This window comes from Schistocerca gregaria, chromosome 7 (genome assembly GCF_023897955.1).
Source record: "Schistocerca gregaria isolate iqSchGreg1 chromosome 7, iqSchGreg1.2, whole genome shotgun sequence".
Lineage (NCBI taxonomy): Eukaryota > Metazoa > Arthropoda > Insecta > Orthoptera > Acrididae > Schistocerca > Schistocerca gregaria.
Window position 1 is genome coordinate 74103529 of NC_064926.1, and position 15520 is coordinate 74119048.

Consider the following 15520-nt stretch of genomic DNA (forward strand, 5'->3'; position numbering starts at 1 on the left):
TTTGCTGTTTCCCCTTCGTTTATTCTCATGTCAAATGAAATCAAAATGGATATCTGTGGCAGGAGCTATCAAGTGAATTAAAATACCTTCACATAATTACGGAAGGCTAAAATATGTTATTAGTTTCAGATTTTATTTTATATCCTCCTTTCTGACAGTCAAGCATTAATCGCCTTGCAGGAAATGAAGTTATTTTTGTCTATTTGCTAAAGGAATTTGCCTCTGCGGAAAAAGTTTATAAAAGTCAGTCAACGTATTTGAAACTAAATGTTTAATTCCACAGTCATGGTTAGTTTCAACTGTTCGATGCATTTCACGTGCACATTTCCGTGTTCTAGCATGTATGACATTATGCCCTAATAAAAAACCAAACATGATATAATACAGTACTGGTGCTCCAAGAAAATTTACATCCTGAAAACCACACTGAAAAGCTTAATATCAGGTCGAGGTCTACTTCATTGGGAATCTGGACATATGAATGTGTTCATGAAATTCCGATGCTCTTGGAGTATCCTCTGATGTCTTGTTTCTTATAAGACAATGTATGATCTTTCAGTATTTTACACGTACGCACATATCGGCTTCCTACGTCATGGTAGCTGCGCAAGTGCCGTGTTGACTGTTATCTGCTCTGTCTGGCAACTGCTGAAATGAACCTATTTCTAACAGGTTGCAGGAAAATATTGCTAATGATGGTTTGTAAAACCTTACGTAAAAGCATATTTACTTTGAAAGTAAGTTGAACTATGTGCGAGAATGTACCATGAAATTCTTAAATCACAGAGCATTTCACCCACATTTAAAAATCAACTCTGTGATGACGAGTCATTTAGAAGAATTTCGAACCCTGAAGATCTGGTATTAATGTCATTATTAAAAATTTCACTGGCACATTCGTAAATTGTAACACATATGCGAAAGCTTAGCTTGTCTTGCAGCTTATTAACCTTAGAGACCAATATTATACGTGAAAGCTCTGCTTTTTTTGTAGCAACACTATGTATATTAATGTGAACTATTAACTTTTCCTGTTTGTGTGTTCGTGCTACTTAAATGATGTTGCTGTTGGCTGACTACATCACGTGTCGTGTCCTATGCTCTGCATATTAGCTGTCTTCGACTGGCGAGATCACGTGACATGAGCTATGTCTAGCTTACAAAAGCGCATCGCAATCTCTATTTCAATCTTCAGAAAGTAGCATGCGGTATTTGGTGGAATTCGAATTTACACTTTCGTAATACGAAAATATGCAGCATACATGTTGCTGCACATCAAAGATCTTTCCAAAACGCGTTTTTCATTTGCGTTTAGTTTTATAAAGCGCCGGGAAATTCTAACACCTGTATAAAACCATAATCATTCAAAGAACTTAATATATTTTCTCTCAGAACTGTATAATTTATGTCAGTTAACAGGGAAAAAGTCTGTTTTCACTTGGGAGGAAGTATATTTTTAACTGGGAAATCCAGGAGAAATTAAGGACTTTTTTTTTCCTTGTCCGCGTATACACCCTGTAGAGGAAATAGGTGTTATTCTCTTTGCTCCTGGAGGTGACCTAGTTCTGCTCACAAACCTTCTACAATACAAAAGAAGTTGGCCATGGCAGGCAAGAAAAAGGTTAGGTTGAAGATTTCATGTCGATATATCCCACGAAGTTGTTCGCACATCAAAGATCCAGTAAGAAAGGTGAAGCAAGTCCATATCAAAAGGTATAAAGTATGGCATAGGAGTAAATCCCTGGCTTTTAATCCAAAGGTAGTAAAAGTAAAAATATTAACAACTGTAGAAGAAGGTACTACAAGGGCAATTATATTGTGGAACCTTCTCATATTCAGCAGCTTTTATATCTTGAACTTGTAGCAGAATCGATTGATTACTATATTTCAACAAGGTTCTTCATTGCAAGATGGGCGAAGCAATTTACATATGAGTGCTTTTATTGGTGAACCAACTTAATGCTCCAGTATATTTTGAAGTGTCACAGGCTTGTTCCATGTAAGCACGAGCATCATCTTAATTGTGATAAGTGTGGGGACATGTCTGTTTAAGATATTAAAATCACTCTGCTAGCATAACTATAACATCATATGTTACAGTATGGATATTATGGCTCCTGTTGACAGTATAAGAAAATATGCAGGCTCTTGACAGGCATTTTTGATCTCACTGATGCTATCAATTTTCCACTCCATTAAGTACTGTGGGCTGAATGAAAAGAACTTGATGACATTGCTATACTATATTCTGATCTGATTCTATGCTTTACAAAGCGTGAGGTACTTCTCACATTTAAGCTATAAAAATTTCTCAACTTGTTGCATTCTGAGTTGTAGCAAAAACTTTATAGACTTGAGCAATTGTGACGACTTCAGCAACATAGAATTAGAAAATTTTACCACCTAAGTTAAACTCAATCTCGATTGCCAGGTGGATGATTATGTCTCTGATGAGTGAATCTGCATTTCTACATTAGCAAGTAGAATTTGGACATCTGAAATGACGATGTCTCCTGATATCTTCTAAATCCATAATCCAAGGGGCACAGGACTGTGAAGCATTAATTTCCATTGAGCAGCAACAACAAGCATCTGTATATTAAAATAACTATTTTCTGTTCAAAGTTACTTTATGATTGGCACTTCAGTAGGAGCATGTTGAGGTTCAGAGCACAGTTGCTACATACTGCATTTAAAACACACAAGTGATGGAACTGGCATCAATGTCTTCAGGGGTAGCTACACTTTATTTTTATTTTAGTCTAATTTGGGGCAGAAATTTTTTTAGATGTTATACACAAAATTTCCAAATATTCTTTTACTGCTGATATTACTGAATATTCAGCATGTGGGAAACATTTTTATTATTGAGTTTAGATGAACACATTATGCAAACTAAATGTTAAGAATAAATCATATTTTCATTGGCTCCAAACTGGAACCCTGTAACACAAGATAATTTGAGATAGTTGTGACACTGTATACATCAAAAAGTCAGCACTCATCCTTTTAGTTTCATTGCGAGAAACAGAGTTCTGCATTTATAGTTCACCTATTATTATGTTTTCAGATCAAACTTTCCACATATGTGGGTCATCCCATAAGTAAATTTCTGCATTTTATTTCTCTGCAGAAGAAACTATGCCTAAGATGTGTCAGGGCTGGAGAGTTTAACTATTAAGTGTTGACAATGCTGACACCGGTTTACGGTGCATACTGCAGTATGTTGCCAGTATGCTCCCAGCTAATGTGGAGTTACCACTATAAAGTTTGTTCACTTGTGACCTGCACTCTGCCATTTATTTTTTCCCAGCAAAGCAAATTTCTATTGTACCATTTCAGGAGTTAACCTATGCCTATGGGGAAGGCTGTATGAGTATTCAAATGGTTTGATGTTGGCATGTGCAGTTTGTGGAAGGGTATGAAGACGTGCATGACGAACAGTGCACATGGACACCCACTATAGTGACATGAGATCATGCTGTTATTGCAATTCACAATATTGTGGAGGTAGATTGTCAAATTACCTTTGTCAACATCGTAATGGAGCTACTTCCTCAGGCTGTAATTGGATGTTCATCCATCACAAAGATCCTGATGGCCATCTTCATTACTGCAAAGACTGTGCAAGACAGGTGTGACATTTGCTGAGTGATGTCCACAATCACTAACAGATGCATTTCCAAAAATATTCTGGCCAAATCCATCACACACATGCGTGCAGGTGTGCGCCCTCCCCCTCCACACACACACACACACACACACACACACACACACACACACACACACACACACAGAGAGAGAGAGAGAGAGAGAGAGAGAGAGAGAGAGAGAGAGAGAGAGAGAGAGAGAGAGAGATATCTGTTCTTCAAACGGATTGTCACAGGGGATGAGACCTGCATCCATCATTTGACTCATGAGTCAAAAAATGTTGGGAATGATTTGGAAGAAACCTGGAGAAAGTGCCCCAAAAAGACAGAGGTCACTTATTCAGCAGGGAGAGTTGTGGCAGCCATATTTTGGGACTGTTAGGGAGTTTTGCTTGTTCACTACCTGTCTCGCAACACAACAACATATGCAGAGTGGTACAATAACGTCTTGAGGAATGTGTGAGCTGCCTTAAAAAAAAAAAAAAAAAAAAAAAAAAACCTGAGCTTTTCTCTCACAAAGTTCTCTTTCTTCATGATAATGCTGGGCCTCATACCACTCAAATGACCCTAGCAGAGCTCCGAGTGTCAGCTAGGAGGTGTTCTCGCATCCTCCGTATTCACTAGATCTTGCCCCAAGAGTGATTTTCACATGTTCCCCTACTACAAAGGTCATCTTGGAGGTGAGCACTTCAACACCAATGATGAAATCAGATGAACAGTAAACAGCTGGTTGTGAGCACATGATTCAATCTGGTACAGCACTGGGTTGGAAAAACTTGTTGCATTAGCAAAAATGCTTGGAAAAATGTGGCAGCTAAGTAGAAAAGTAATAAAAGCATTATACAATGTCAACAATTTATATATATAAGATAGGGACACCTCTCATATTTGTAACATAACAGAAAAAATGTGCTTGTTATGTGAGATGAGGAGACTTTTCATTCTTCCAATATGATGAGTAGTGATACAAAATACGCTATTTCAATATCGCAAAAGTCATAATGCAAACAGTTCTTAGTATGAGGGATTCCTTTTGTGTGCTGAGTGTTGGTGATAAACTTTATTTGTACTTGGCTACTGATAGCAGCCTTCTTATTAGTAGTCAGCATCTATGAAAATATAGTTTTTCTGTGCTTGTACTTAAAAAGATTTGTGATGAAATTTAAAAGCTCTATTGAGATTCCTGTCATTGCTATCACAGATGCTGAAGAGATATTGGCACTGCCACTGTTTAATGATTTGATCATTTCCTATAACTGAAGACAATCATCTTCTTCTTTTACTTTGCTATGATAGGCATTTCTGCAACAACAAAAGAATGATTAGGAGCATTATCAAGAACAATTGTTGATGGTGTCAACATGAAATGCACAAACCATTTCTCTGGACTGACCTTGTACTGTAGTCGCCTACCAACAAAGCAAAGTAGAAAATTTCCGCTGAATAGGAATAGACAAATTTGCCTCTGACATGGGTAAAATATTACACAAAAAACATTACTTATAACAGCAAATGTTGACACTACAAATGTAACAGATGAAAATAATTCAGTGCCCAACGAATGAACCCACAGGACAGCAAGCCTCCTGAAGCAAGCAAGAAGTCTTTCGATGGTGGAAGTCAGGGCCGAGCAGCTGCAGGCGGTTGTTGCAGCTTCAGGCCTTCCTCCTTAGCCTCTCCTCAAAAGTAACTTTGAACAGACTGCAGACATCAGAGCACAAATTTCTTCTTAAGCCAGGCTACAGGAGCCTGATGGGGGACTGTGTGCAAATTAATTCATAAATCTGAACACGCAAAAGCAACGAGTAGTTTCAGTAATTCCACTTGCCTTGAAATGATGAGACTCTAAAAAGATTTTCCAGCCATCCATATCTTCCTTGAAAGCAGAAAATGGTGGCAGTCTGAGGCATGATTTGGGGGCTGTAGTAGTTGCTGTTGCTGTTCCAGTAAGTGTGACACGGTCTGCAGATAAACTTGACAGTACTTCCCCTGTTATTAGTTCTGCAGTCATTAAACAGTCATTTGTTCTTGATGTTGTTGCAACATTGCTACTCTAGAAACAGTCACTACACATGTATTTAAAATCTTAGTGCAACTTTTGCTTTGATTGTGACGTTATTTAACAGACATAAAAGCACAGAACTTGAGTGGCTACAGAATGACACTGAACAGAAACAGGAATTGCTGGTATGTTGCATACTAAGACAATGTTGTACCCTAATGAGAACCTAATCATTCTGCACATCTTTGGATCTGGTTGGGCAGTGTTTTTCGATTGTCAGATTCATCAGTCCACAAGAGTTGATTCTAATGGCCTTGTCAATGTGGTCATGCATTGTGTGCTTGTTATGGCCTTCTAAACGTAATAACTGTTACATAACTTTTTATAACTAGTAGGGACACTAAATTTACCACCCATCTTTACTGTTATTAGACACATCACTACAACCAACAGTGAAGATGGCACACACTATTATGTAGACAATACTCCTTATACAGTCCACTTTTGCCCAACTAATGCCAATATGGAAGATGCTAACAAATGACTAATGACAAACATGTATTGAAAAGTTTCTGCCTTGAGCAAATTATGGTTACTTCTTCTTTCACCAAAGATAACAAATCAAGTGGAAGGGCATGTGGTTGGCTACAGAACAAGCCATTTTTCAATTCACAAATTGAAGTAAAATACTTGTTCTGACTTGTTGAAAGCATTTGATTTCGCTGGTCACAGTATCCGACTAGAGAAACTCAAATATTACGGTATTAGAGATATTGCCAGCAAAGTACACCAAGTGTCAAATTAAGAAATTTAGGTAATGTACACAATGATTCAGTATCTTGAAAAGGGAGAAGAATGGTAATAAATATTCCACCGTCTCCTGTATTGGACACACTCTATAGTGTTTTATGTTCAGAATGAAATGATTGATATTAACTCTCCTTTTATTGCTCGAATGGACCAAGATATGACATTGACGTTCCATACTAATGATAATCTGCTGATAGGCATGTAATTTTTTTTACATGGTTCCTACTCCCAACTCTTTTTCAGTGTTTTTAATGGAATAATCTCAGTTGATACCAGAAAGGAAGGGTATTAATCATGTTGTTGTTGTTGTTGTTGTTGTTGTTGTGGTCTTTAGACTGGAGAGATGCATCAAACCAGTCTCAGGACTGCTCTATCCTGTGCGAGCGTCTTCATCTCCCAGTACTTACTGCAACCTACATCCTTCTGAATCTGCTTAGTGTATTCATCTCTTGGTCTCCCTCTACAATTTTTACCCTTCACACTGGCATCCGTTGCTAAATTTGTGATCCCTTAATGCCTCAGAACATATCCTACCAACCGGTCCCTTTTTGTCAAGTTGTGCCACAAACACCTCTTCTCCCCAATTCTGTTCAATACCTCCTCATTAGTTATGTGATGTATCCATCTAATCTTAAGCACATTTGGAAAGTTTCTATTCTCTTCTTGTCCAAACTATTTAGCCATATATGGAAGTGAAACGTGGACGGTAAACTCCAAACAAATACTTTCAGAAACGACTTCCTGACACTTAAATCCGTACTCGATGTCAACAAATTTCCCTTCTTCAGAAACGCTTTCCTTGCCATTGCCAGTCTACATTTTATATCCTCTCTACTTCGACCATCATCATCCCCAAACAGCAAAACTCCTTTACTACTTCAAGTGTCTCATTTCCTAATCTAAATCCCTCAGCATCACCTGACTTAATTCGACTACATTCCATTATCCTCATTTTGCTTTTGTTGATGTTCATTTTATATCCTCCTCTCAAGACACTGTCCATTCCGTTCAACTGCTCTTCCAAGTTCTTTGCTGTTTCTGACAGTATTACAATGTCATCGGCAAACCTCAAAATCCATGAAGAAGAAACAAAAACTTTAATACGTACTCCAAATTTTTCACGTGTTCCAATATTTCTATGGAATCCAAACTGATCTTCCCAAAGGTTGGCTTCTACCAGTTCTTCCATTCGTCTGTAAAGAATTCCCTTAGTATTTTGCAGCTGTGACTTGTGAAAATTACCGAACTGTCAACACCTGCTTTCTTTGGGATTGGAATTATTATATTCTTCTTGAAGTGTGAGGGTATTTCGCCTGTTTCATACATCTTGCTCACCAGTTGGTAGAGTTTTGTCAGGACTGGCTCTCCCAAGGCCGTCAGTAGTTCTAATGGAATGTTGTCTACTCCCGGGTCCTTGTTTCGACACAGGTCTTTCAGTGCTCTGTCAAACTCTTCACGCAGTATCTTATCTCCCATTTCATCTTCATCTACATCCTCTTCCATTTCCATAATATTGTCCTAGTGAACATCGCCCCTGTTTAGGCCCTCTATATACTCCCACCTTTCTGCTTTCCCTTCTTTGCTTAGAACTGGGTTTCCATCTGAGCTCTTGATATTCATACAAGTGGCTCTCTTTTCTCCAAAGGCCTCTTTAATTTTCCTGTAGGCTGTATCTATCATGACCCTAGTGAGATAAGCCTCTACATCCTTACATTTGTCCTCTAGCCATCCTTGCTTAGCCATTTTGCACTTCCTGTCTATCTCATTTTTGAGATGTTAGTATTCCTTTTTGCCTGCTTCATTTACTGCATTTTTTTACATTTTCTCCTTTCATCAATTAAATTCAATATTTCTTCTGTTACCCAAGGATTTCTACTAGCCCTTGTATTTTTAACTACTTGATCCTCTGCTGCCTTTACTATTTCATCTCTCAAAGCTACCCATTCTTCTTCTACTGTATGTCTTTCCCCCATGCCTGTCTGTCATTCCTTAATGCTCTCCCTGAAACACTCTACAACCTCTGGTTCTTTCAGTTTATCCAGGTCCCATCTCCTTAAATTCCCACCTTTTTACAGTTTCTTCATTTTTAATCTACAGTTCATAACCTATAGATTGTGGTCAGAGTCCACATCTGCCCCTGGAAATGTCTTACAATTTAAAACATGATTCCTAAATCTCTGTCTTGCCATTGTATAATCTAACTGAAACCTTCTAGTATTTCCAGGATTCTTCGATGTATACAACCTTCTTTCATGATTCTTGAACCAAGTGTTAGCTATGATTAAGTTATGCTCTGTGCAGAATTCTACCTGACAGCTTCCTCTTTCATTTCTTACCCCCAATCCATATTCACCTACTATGTTTCCTTCTCTCCCTTTTCCTACTCTCGAATTTCAGTCTCTCATGACAATTAAATTTTCATCTCCCTTCACTACCCGAATAATTTCTTTTATCTCATCATACATTTCATCAATTTCTTCATCATCTGCAGAGCTAGTTGGCATATAAACTTGTGCCACTGTTGTAGGCGTGAGCTTCGCGTATTAATCATACAACAAAATTATGTGCCTCGGATTAATATTCTTCACTGGAAACCTCACGACAATATCTTGAACTTCCATGAAATAAAGGTGGCGTTACATCTTATGCAGATCAAACTGCATGACTGATCTGCCATCGTATATCCAAAAAATGAAATAGGTCCCTTTGCTGATGATGTAAGTATTGTAATCAGGCCAAAATAAGAAATTCAACACTGAAAATTTAATTAAAATTATCTGCAGATTATTGATCCTCTTCAAATGGAATGTCCCTGAACTTGCATCGAACGCAGTTCTGCAATTCTGTAATGCCCAAGACCCAGTCACATCACTAGAAATAATCTATGAGGGAAAATTAGTAAATGAAACAGAATATTGTAAACACTTGGGTATTTACGTTGACAAGAGCCGAAACTTAAGGTCGCATGTTGTAAATCATCTTAAATTTCCAAGCTATGCAGCTTTTGTGTTATGGTTAATAGTTAACTTGGCAATGAAAAGATCTGAAGATTAATGTCTTTGGAATCAATCAGAGTGTAAAAAAAAAAAATAACATTCTGAGGAAGCACTTCATTTTAGAAGAAAATGCCATTGCACAGAAGGATATAATAAGGATAATACAGGGTATCTGCTCAGCATAGACTTTTATGGCTGAATACTTTACTCCTTTCTATGACCACTTACCTAGTGATGTGAAGAATCTAATAGGTGATAAAATTCACTTCAAACACAAACTTAAATCATATCTGATTGACCTCCTCCTAATCCTCAAATCCACAGAACACTTAGTTTAATGAGAATGAATAGATTTAGGTTATGAATTTATTGTATTCCGTGGCTGGGTAATGATGCACAACTTGGCGGAAAATTTTAGATAGAATCTGTATCAGTTTACATAGTTAATCTATATAGACAAACTAATTGTTTTGATTATTATGGATCAGAAAGAGAGAACTGCAAGATTTAATGTTTTTCTTGATGTTGGTGTGTACTTTTTGCAGGATTTATAAAGTTATCAGCCTTGAAGCTCTAGGAAACTAGATGCAATATGAAAATAACAATAAAGATAAAAAATGACATAGAAATAATTTGTCAATATGATATCACATATCCACTCTCGTATTCATAAAAAACTTTACTCATAAACATGCAGGTTTGACTGGTTGTTCTGAGTGGAGAACATGATTGATTACTTCTGCATCGCCCAAGCTGTCTCACTTGAGAAAATTATTTTCATTCAAAATTTTTGATTTTTTCACTTGTGTAAAGCTAAAATATCAGATGCAGGGATATGAACTATTTAATGTTCTTGAAATAAACTACACTGCATTTCCTTGTATATTTTCCGTAATAAATCTTCTAACATCGATATTTATTGTGTGTTAAGATTCATTGGTATTATTTGTACTGTACATAGTTAATGGCTGACATTGTTCATGTAACACGGATAATTTCCTCTAACTCCTAAAGGGTATGAAGAAATGTTTTGTTCCACCAGGCTGCAACTTAAAAGTGTACTTTATTAAATACTACTAATTTCAATAATGGCTCATTTTCAAGTGCACTTGTTACTAATGTGGATACATAATCCGTATCAAATAAAAATCACAAGCCACCTATGTACAACTGATAGTGCCACATGTACCATAAATACATAAATACAATTTATCAAGACTGTGGTGCCCACCTACAAGAAATTGGCCTGATGCGTACTAAACATTTTCATTATGTCAGTTACAGGCTCAGCAGCAAAGAGTTTATTACAATATTTAAAACATAACTGATATCAAAGTGCATTGAAGCCCTTCACAATGCAGATCCCATCTTCTCGCAGGCACTAACTGTCATTTAAAGAATCACATCAACAAAGGAGTGTTAGTCTTAAAAATTCCATACGAAACAGAAATCAAACAAAATTTTGTGAATGTTTGGAAATAAATCAAACATAAATACATTGGACATTGGTATAAAATTTTATTAATGTCTATCTGACATCGTTCAGGCGGGAAAGACATGAATGTATACACTCGATATTTGAAGTGTTACAAACATTAAGTTGCCACTCATTTAATATGTTTGAAAAATGAATTACTTCTTTTCAAATACATTCAATTACACAACACAGAAAAATATAAGCTGTTGTTTTTGTAATGTTTCTTACATATTCATTAATGTAGAGTGGTCATCATGTCTTTCCAGATTCTTCGAACTTGCTTGATGACTGCTCAGGATGATGTAGCACGTTTGCTTGAAGAGAAACGCACACTCATTGACAGGTTACGTGGAATGCAGGAACAGCTTGATCAGCCACCAAGAACCAAGAGATAGCACAAGTGCTTTGAATGCTGTGAATAAATGTGCCACTCGCAGCTTTTCAGTGAAGGCAGTATCACTCGTAATTTGTTAACAGTTTAGTTTCTTCTCCTTAAAAGATTCAGCAGATTATATTTTCCTGGAAATTGACTGTTCCATTGATAAAAAAAAGTTATTAAGTGCTAGTCAGTATGTATGCGGAGAAATAGGTTGTGTTGTTTATACATGTGTGCAAGATGGAGACATGTTCATGGAGAGTTATACAGATATATTTTTTTAACCATCCGCAGGTGTTATGTTCCACAGTTCCTTGTTACATATCTTTCCTTTTTTTTTAAATAACATATAGTACACACATATTGCAATTTGTAAAACTAATTTTACTTAAGTCCACTGTGCTTGAATACAATGATAGAGTTGATATTTTGTGTACTTTTTTTAAAAGAAGATATGCATTTATTTTTATTTTTGGTCAGTAATAACTTATCACAATTTTAACATATTTCTGTTACAATGGTGCCTTTATGCTTGCCTTTACTTTCCTCCTTATTGTCATTACTGGTTTTTTGCCATTAGTAGTGATATAGTAAGGAATTGTGTTCATTAGTGGGACTTAAGAAACTATTATGTATTAAAATATTAGCAAGATGTGAAGTTTCCCAAATGTGATATTAGTAGAAGCTGTGTGCTTCGTAAAGTTATAATTTGTTGATTACATTCAGTGTACATATCTATTTTTGTCAATTTCATCATTAAAATTCATTCATTATTGTTGTTCCAGCGTGTGCAGACATGATAATATTTTAGTATGTAGGTTGTGGTATTAAGGTGCTCATTCTAATGTGCTCTGCATTATCATGTCCCAAACGGCACATGACTTTGTGCCAACAGTGCAATATCCCACAAGTTAAAGCAAATTCATTCAGTTTGCATTCTAACTGACTATGAAACTTCATCATAGTCATATTTAATCATTGTGCTGCTTTTAGTATCACTGTTATGAAACATTGCTAGACACTCCTCCATGACCTTAAAAATCATAAGTGAAATGTACCTAATTGTCTTGAAAGAGTATGCAGCATTTTAAACAAAATGAAAGTATGTTCAGGCATGTTTTCTGACACTTTGTCTTCCTTCTGATCTTTATCCACCCTCCTTTTTTATTTCCTTCAATTTATGTGATATTATTACCTATATTATGTTGCTTACAAAACAATTTAATGAGTGAGACATGTATTTTTGTTCATCCTGTCCAATTATTTAACTACACCTCAGTAATTTCAATTTTCTCACTTCATTTCTGCTTCATTTTTAACATTTATTTTATGCAAGACAGTGTTGGTACATATTTTTCAGTAAATGTTTGATTATTAAAAGATGTTTCTAGACCTGGTCTGGGTTTCAATGCCAAAGAGTTGAAAAAGCATTGTTGTGCTATGTAATGTTTTTGCGATAACAAATGAGTCACTTCTTATGTCCACATTATTACAATCAAGAATGTTTCCAAGATATTGAGAGAAAGATTTGAAACAACTAGAAGATTAACCTGGACAAAGGATTTTAAGTCTCCACCATAACATAACTCTCTGGAACATATCCAGCTTCAAATATAATTTGCACTTTCAGTTAACAAAATTCCTAATTTATTATTGATAGTCATATCATGATAAAAATTGCCATTTGTCAAGTATGTGCTTGTGTTAAAAAATCTACAGCTGTGGAAAGTCCACAGTCCTTTACTTTTGTAGCTGCATTACATCTATACCCCACAAGCTTCCATATTATACGTGTGGCGGAGGATACTTCAGGCACCACTACCCTTCTCTCCTCTTTTTCTTCTCTGTTACATTTGGGAATCTTTCCTGGGAAGAATAATTGTCAGTAAGCCCATATGAGATCAAATTTTTCTGATTTTACTGGCAGAGTGATTTCGTGGTGTGTATATGAGGATAGATCACAACTCATGAAATAAGAGGCACTGAGCAGCAGGCAGTTTATTATCCTATTCTAAATGTGTGTCTTCTGGGTCACATGTCTTCTATTTGATGAATAGTACCATATACTTATGTAAACTCTGTTGTGGAATATAATTATGTGCATGATGTTTTTAATGGGTACTAAACATACAGGGACTGATTCTGCTTCCAGTTTGACACAGGAATGGTGAAATTATCCTAGTATTTTACATCACTGCTACAGAGGTTCCTCTTGTAGTGCTTGAAGATGCTAAAGAAAATTGTAAAAAGTAAGACAATTGAGGATAAGTCTCACAATTTTTTGTGGACTCCCTGCTTTTTATTCTCAATTCTAAGTGACTTATCTTTATTTTCTCCTGCACTTTCTTTTTTACACTCTTTTTTCATTTATTATTATTTTACAATGTTCTTGTATTGGGCAATTTTTATATCAGTAAAGTTCAGGTTGTGTCAATGTTTTTTTCATGTCTGCTCTAAACTCCATTACAACTTATGAAGTTGTGCTTACTAAAATTACATCATCAGCAATTTTGTCTGCTGACAATGTGGTTCCAGCTTTTAAGTTTCGATGTTTCTTTCATGAAGACAAACCACATAATAATGCATGAGAAAAATCTGCACGCAATAATCACTGTGCAACATTTTCCATAACTGACCATAATAGTGAAACATCATTCACAAGCCAAAATTTGTGTAGTGTACACAAAGTATTTTGGTTAATCACAAATAAGGCAGAAGCTGTATTTATCTTTGATATTACAGATCAGTTAAAATATTTAGAATTGCTATTTCCTCATATTCTATATTTACTGGTTGTTTCCCATTCAAAATTTTGTTACAGAAGGGTACCACACTGTCACATATTTGTGTAGACTTCGTTAAACAGACATCTAATTGCACATCATAAATTGTATTGCTAAATGCAGAATAATGTTTTCATTAAGAGTTTTCATAATATTCTTAATTTATGGGACTGCATAGAATTATTTTGTTTCAAGTCTGTTAATCCCTTGCCTGAAGTTTCCTCCTCCAATTATTTATTGTTCATTTTTTCTTGTCTGACAGATATTACTATTTACCCAGTGTCAACATATAAAGCAGTTGTAACAACAGTTTAATGCACAGAAGATAAATTAATAAAATTACAGCATAAGCTACAAACTTCAATCATAAAGCAGGCATGTACATTGGTAATTTTTTTTTAAATCTTTTGTTACAAAATGGAAACAATAAGAGGTCATCTCAATGGTAATGATGTGTGTTTTTTTAAAATACAAATTGAATTTAAGTTTTGTTTGCTTGATTCATATCCCTATAATAGAAGTCAGATATATTAAAGAAGTGTCTCTGCACATAATTTTTGCAGTAACCATGGACAGACTTGCTTGCCTCATTGTACCAAGCACAATTTGCATTACTATGTAAAACTGACATATAAAGAGCAGTTGGTATAATTATTCTGAACTACTTGTGAGAGACGTTTAGACAATATGGCTTTAGAAGACCCAAGACTCATAAATCATAGCATTGAAACTGAGTAATTCCTTAAGCCTTGTTAGCTCATTGTTTTAGAATACACATACTATAACAGGTGCAATTTTTGGATAACATACATTTTAAGAAATACTTGTATCTTGGCCTATGAACTTCTCGCTTTGCATCCTTTGTTGCATTACTGGAGTTTTAAATTTATTTCCTAAGACATCCACCAAAATTTTGTACTTCCTTGTGTGTGTATGTGTCATATACCTGTATGTATACAAAATGTATCAAGTTATATATTGAGAATGTTGTGAAAAACTAAAAAAAAGTACTTTTTTCCATTCAAGTCTCTTTTAATACCTTGCTGAATCCCAGTCTTATATTCAAAGGTAAATTAAGGAAGTAATGATCTACTGTACATTCCCACTCAGCTTGGTGTCAGTGTTTTGTGAGCATCAGGCTTCTGGCTGGTGGTGTCACAACATATTTTGACTAAGACAACATGTTGTAGTGTATATTCTTTGTATTACTCAGTTAATTTTAAACAATGAAAGTCGCACTGGCTTAAAGGTCAGATATGATTTTTTTGTGCTTGAAAGTTGCAGAAATTTACCATCAGCTAAAGGAAGCGTAAATAATACAGTACGGAACAAAATAAATTTGAAAAACTGATGTTTGTCCATTGTTGGAGATGGCACAAGTATACATGATGAAACTAGAGCCAAACATTATTTGTTGAACCAAGTG

At 35.7% G+C, this 15520-nt stretch overlaps 1 protein-coding gene across 2 annotated transcripts in view; it reads left to right on the plus strand.

The window, feature by feature from the left end:
* Positions 1-15119, plus strand: part of LOC126281773 (UHRF1-binding protein 1-like) — a 360711-nt gene extending 345592 nt beyond the window's left edge. For both annotated transcript variants that reach the window (XM_049980977.1, XM_049980978.1), the window contains one exon: positions 11202-15119. In XM_049980977.1, the coding sequence (XP_049836934.1) occupies positions 11202-11330 (129 nt within the window). In that variant the 3' untranslated portion in view covers positions 11331-15119. The remainder of the gene's footprint in view (positions 1-11201) is intronic.
* Positions 15120-15520: the final 401 nt, after the last annotated feature.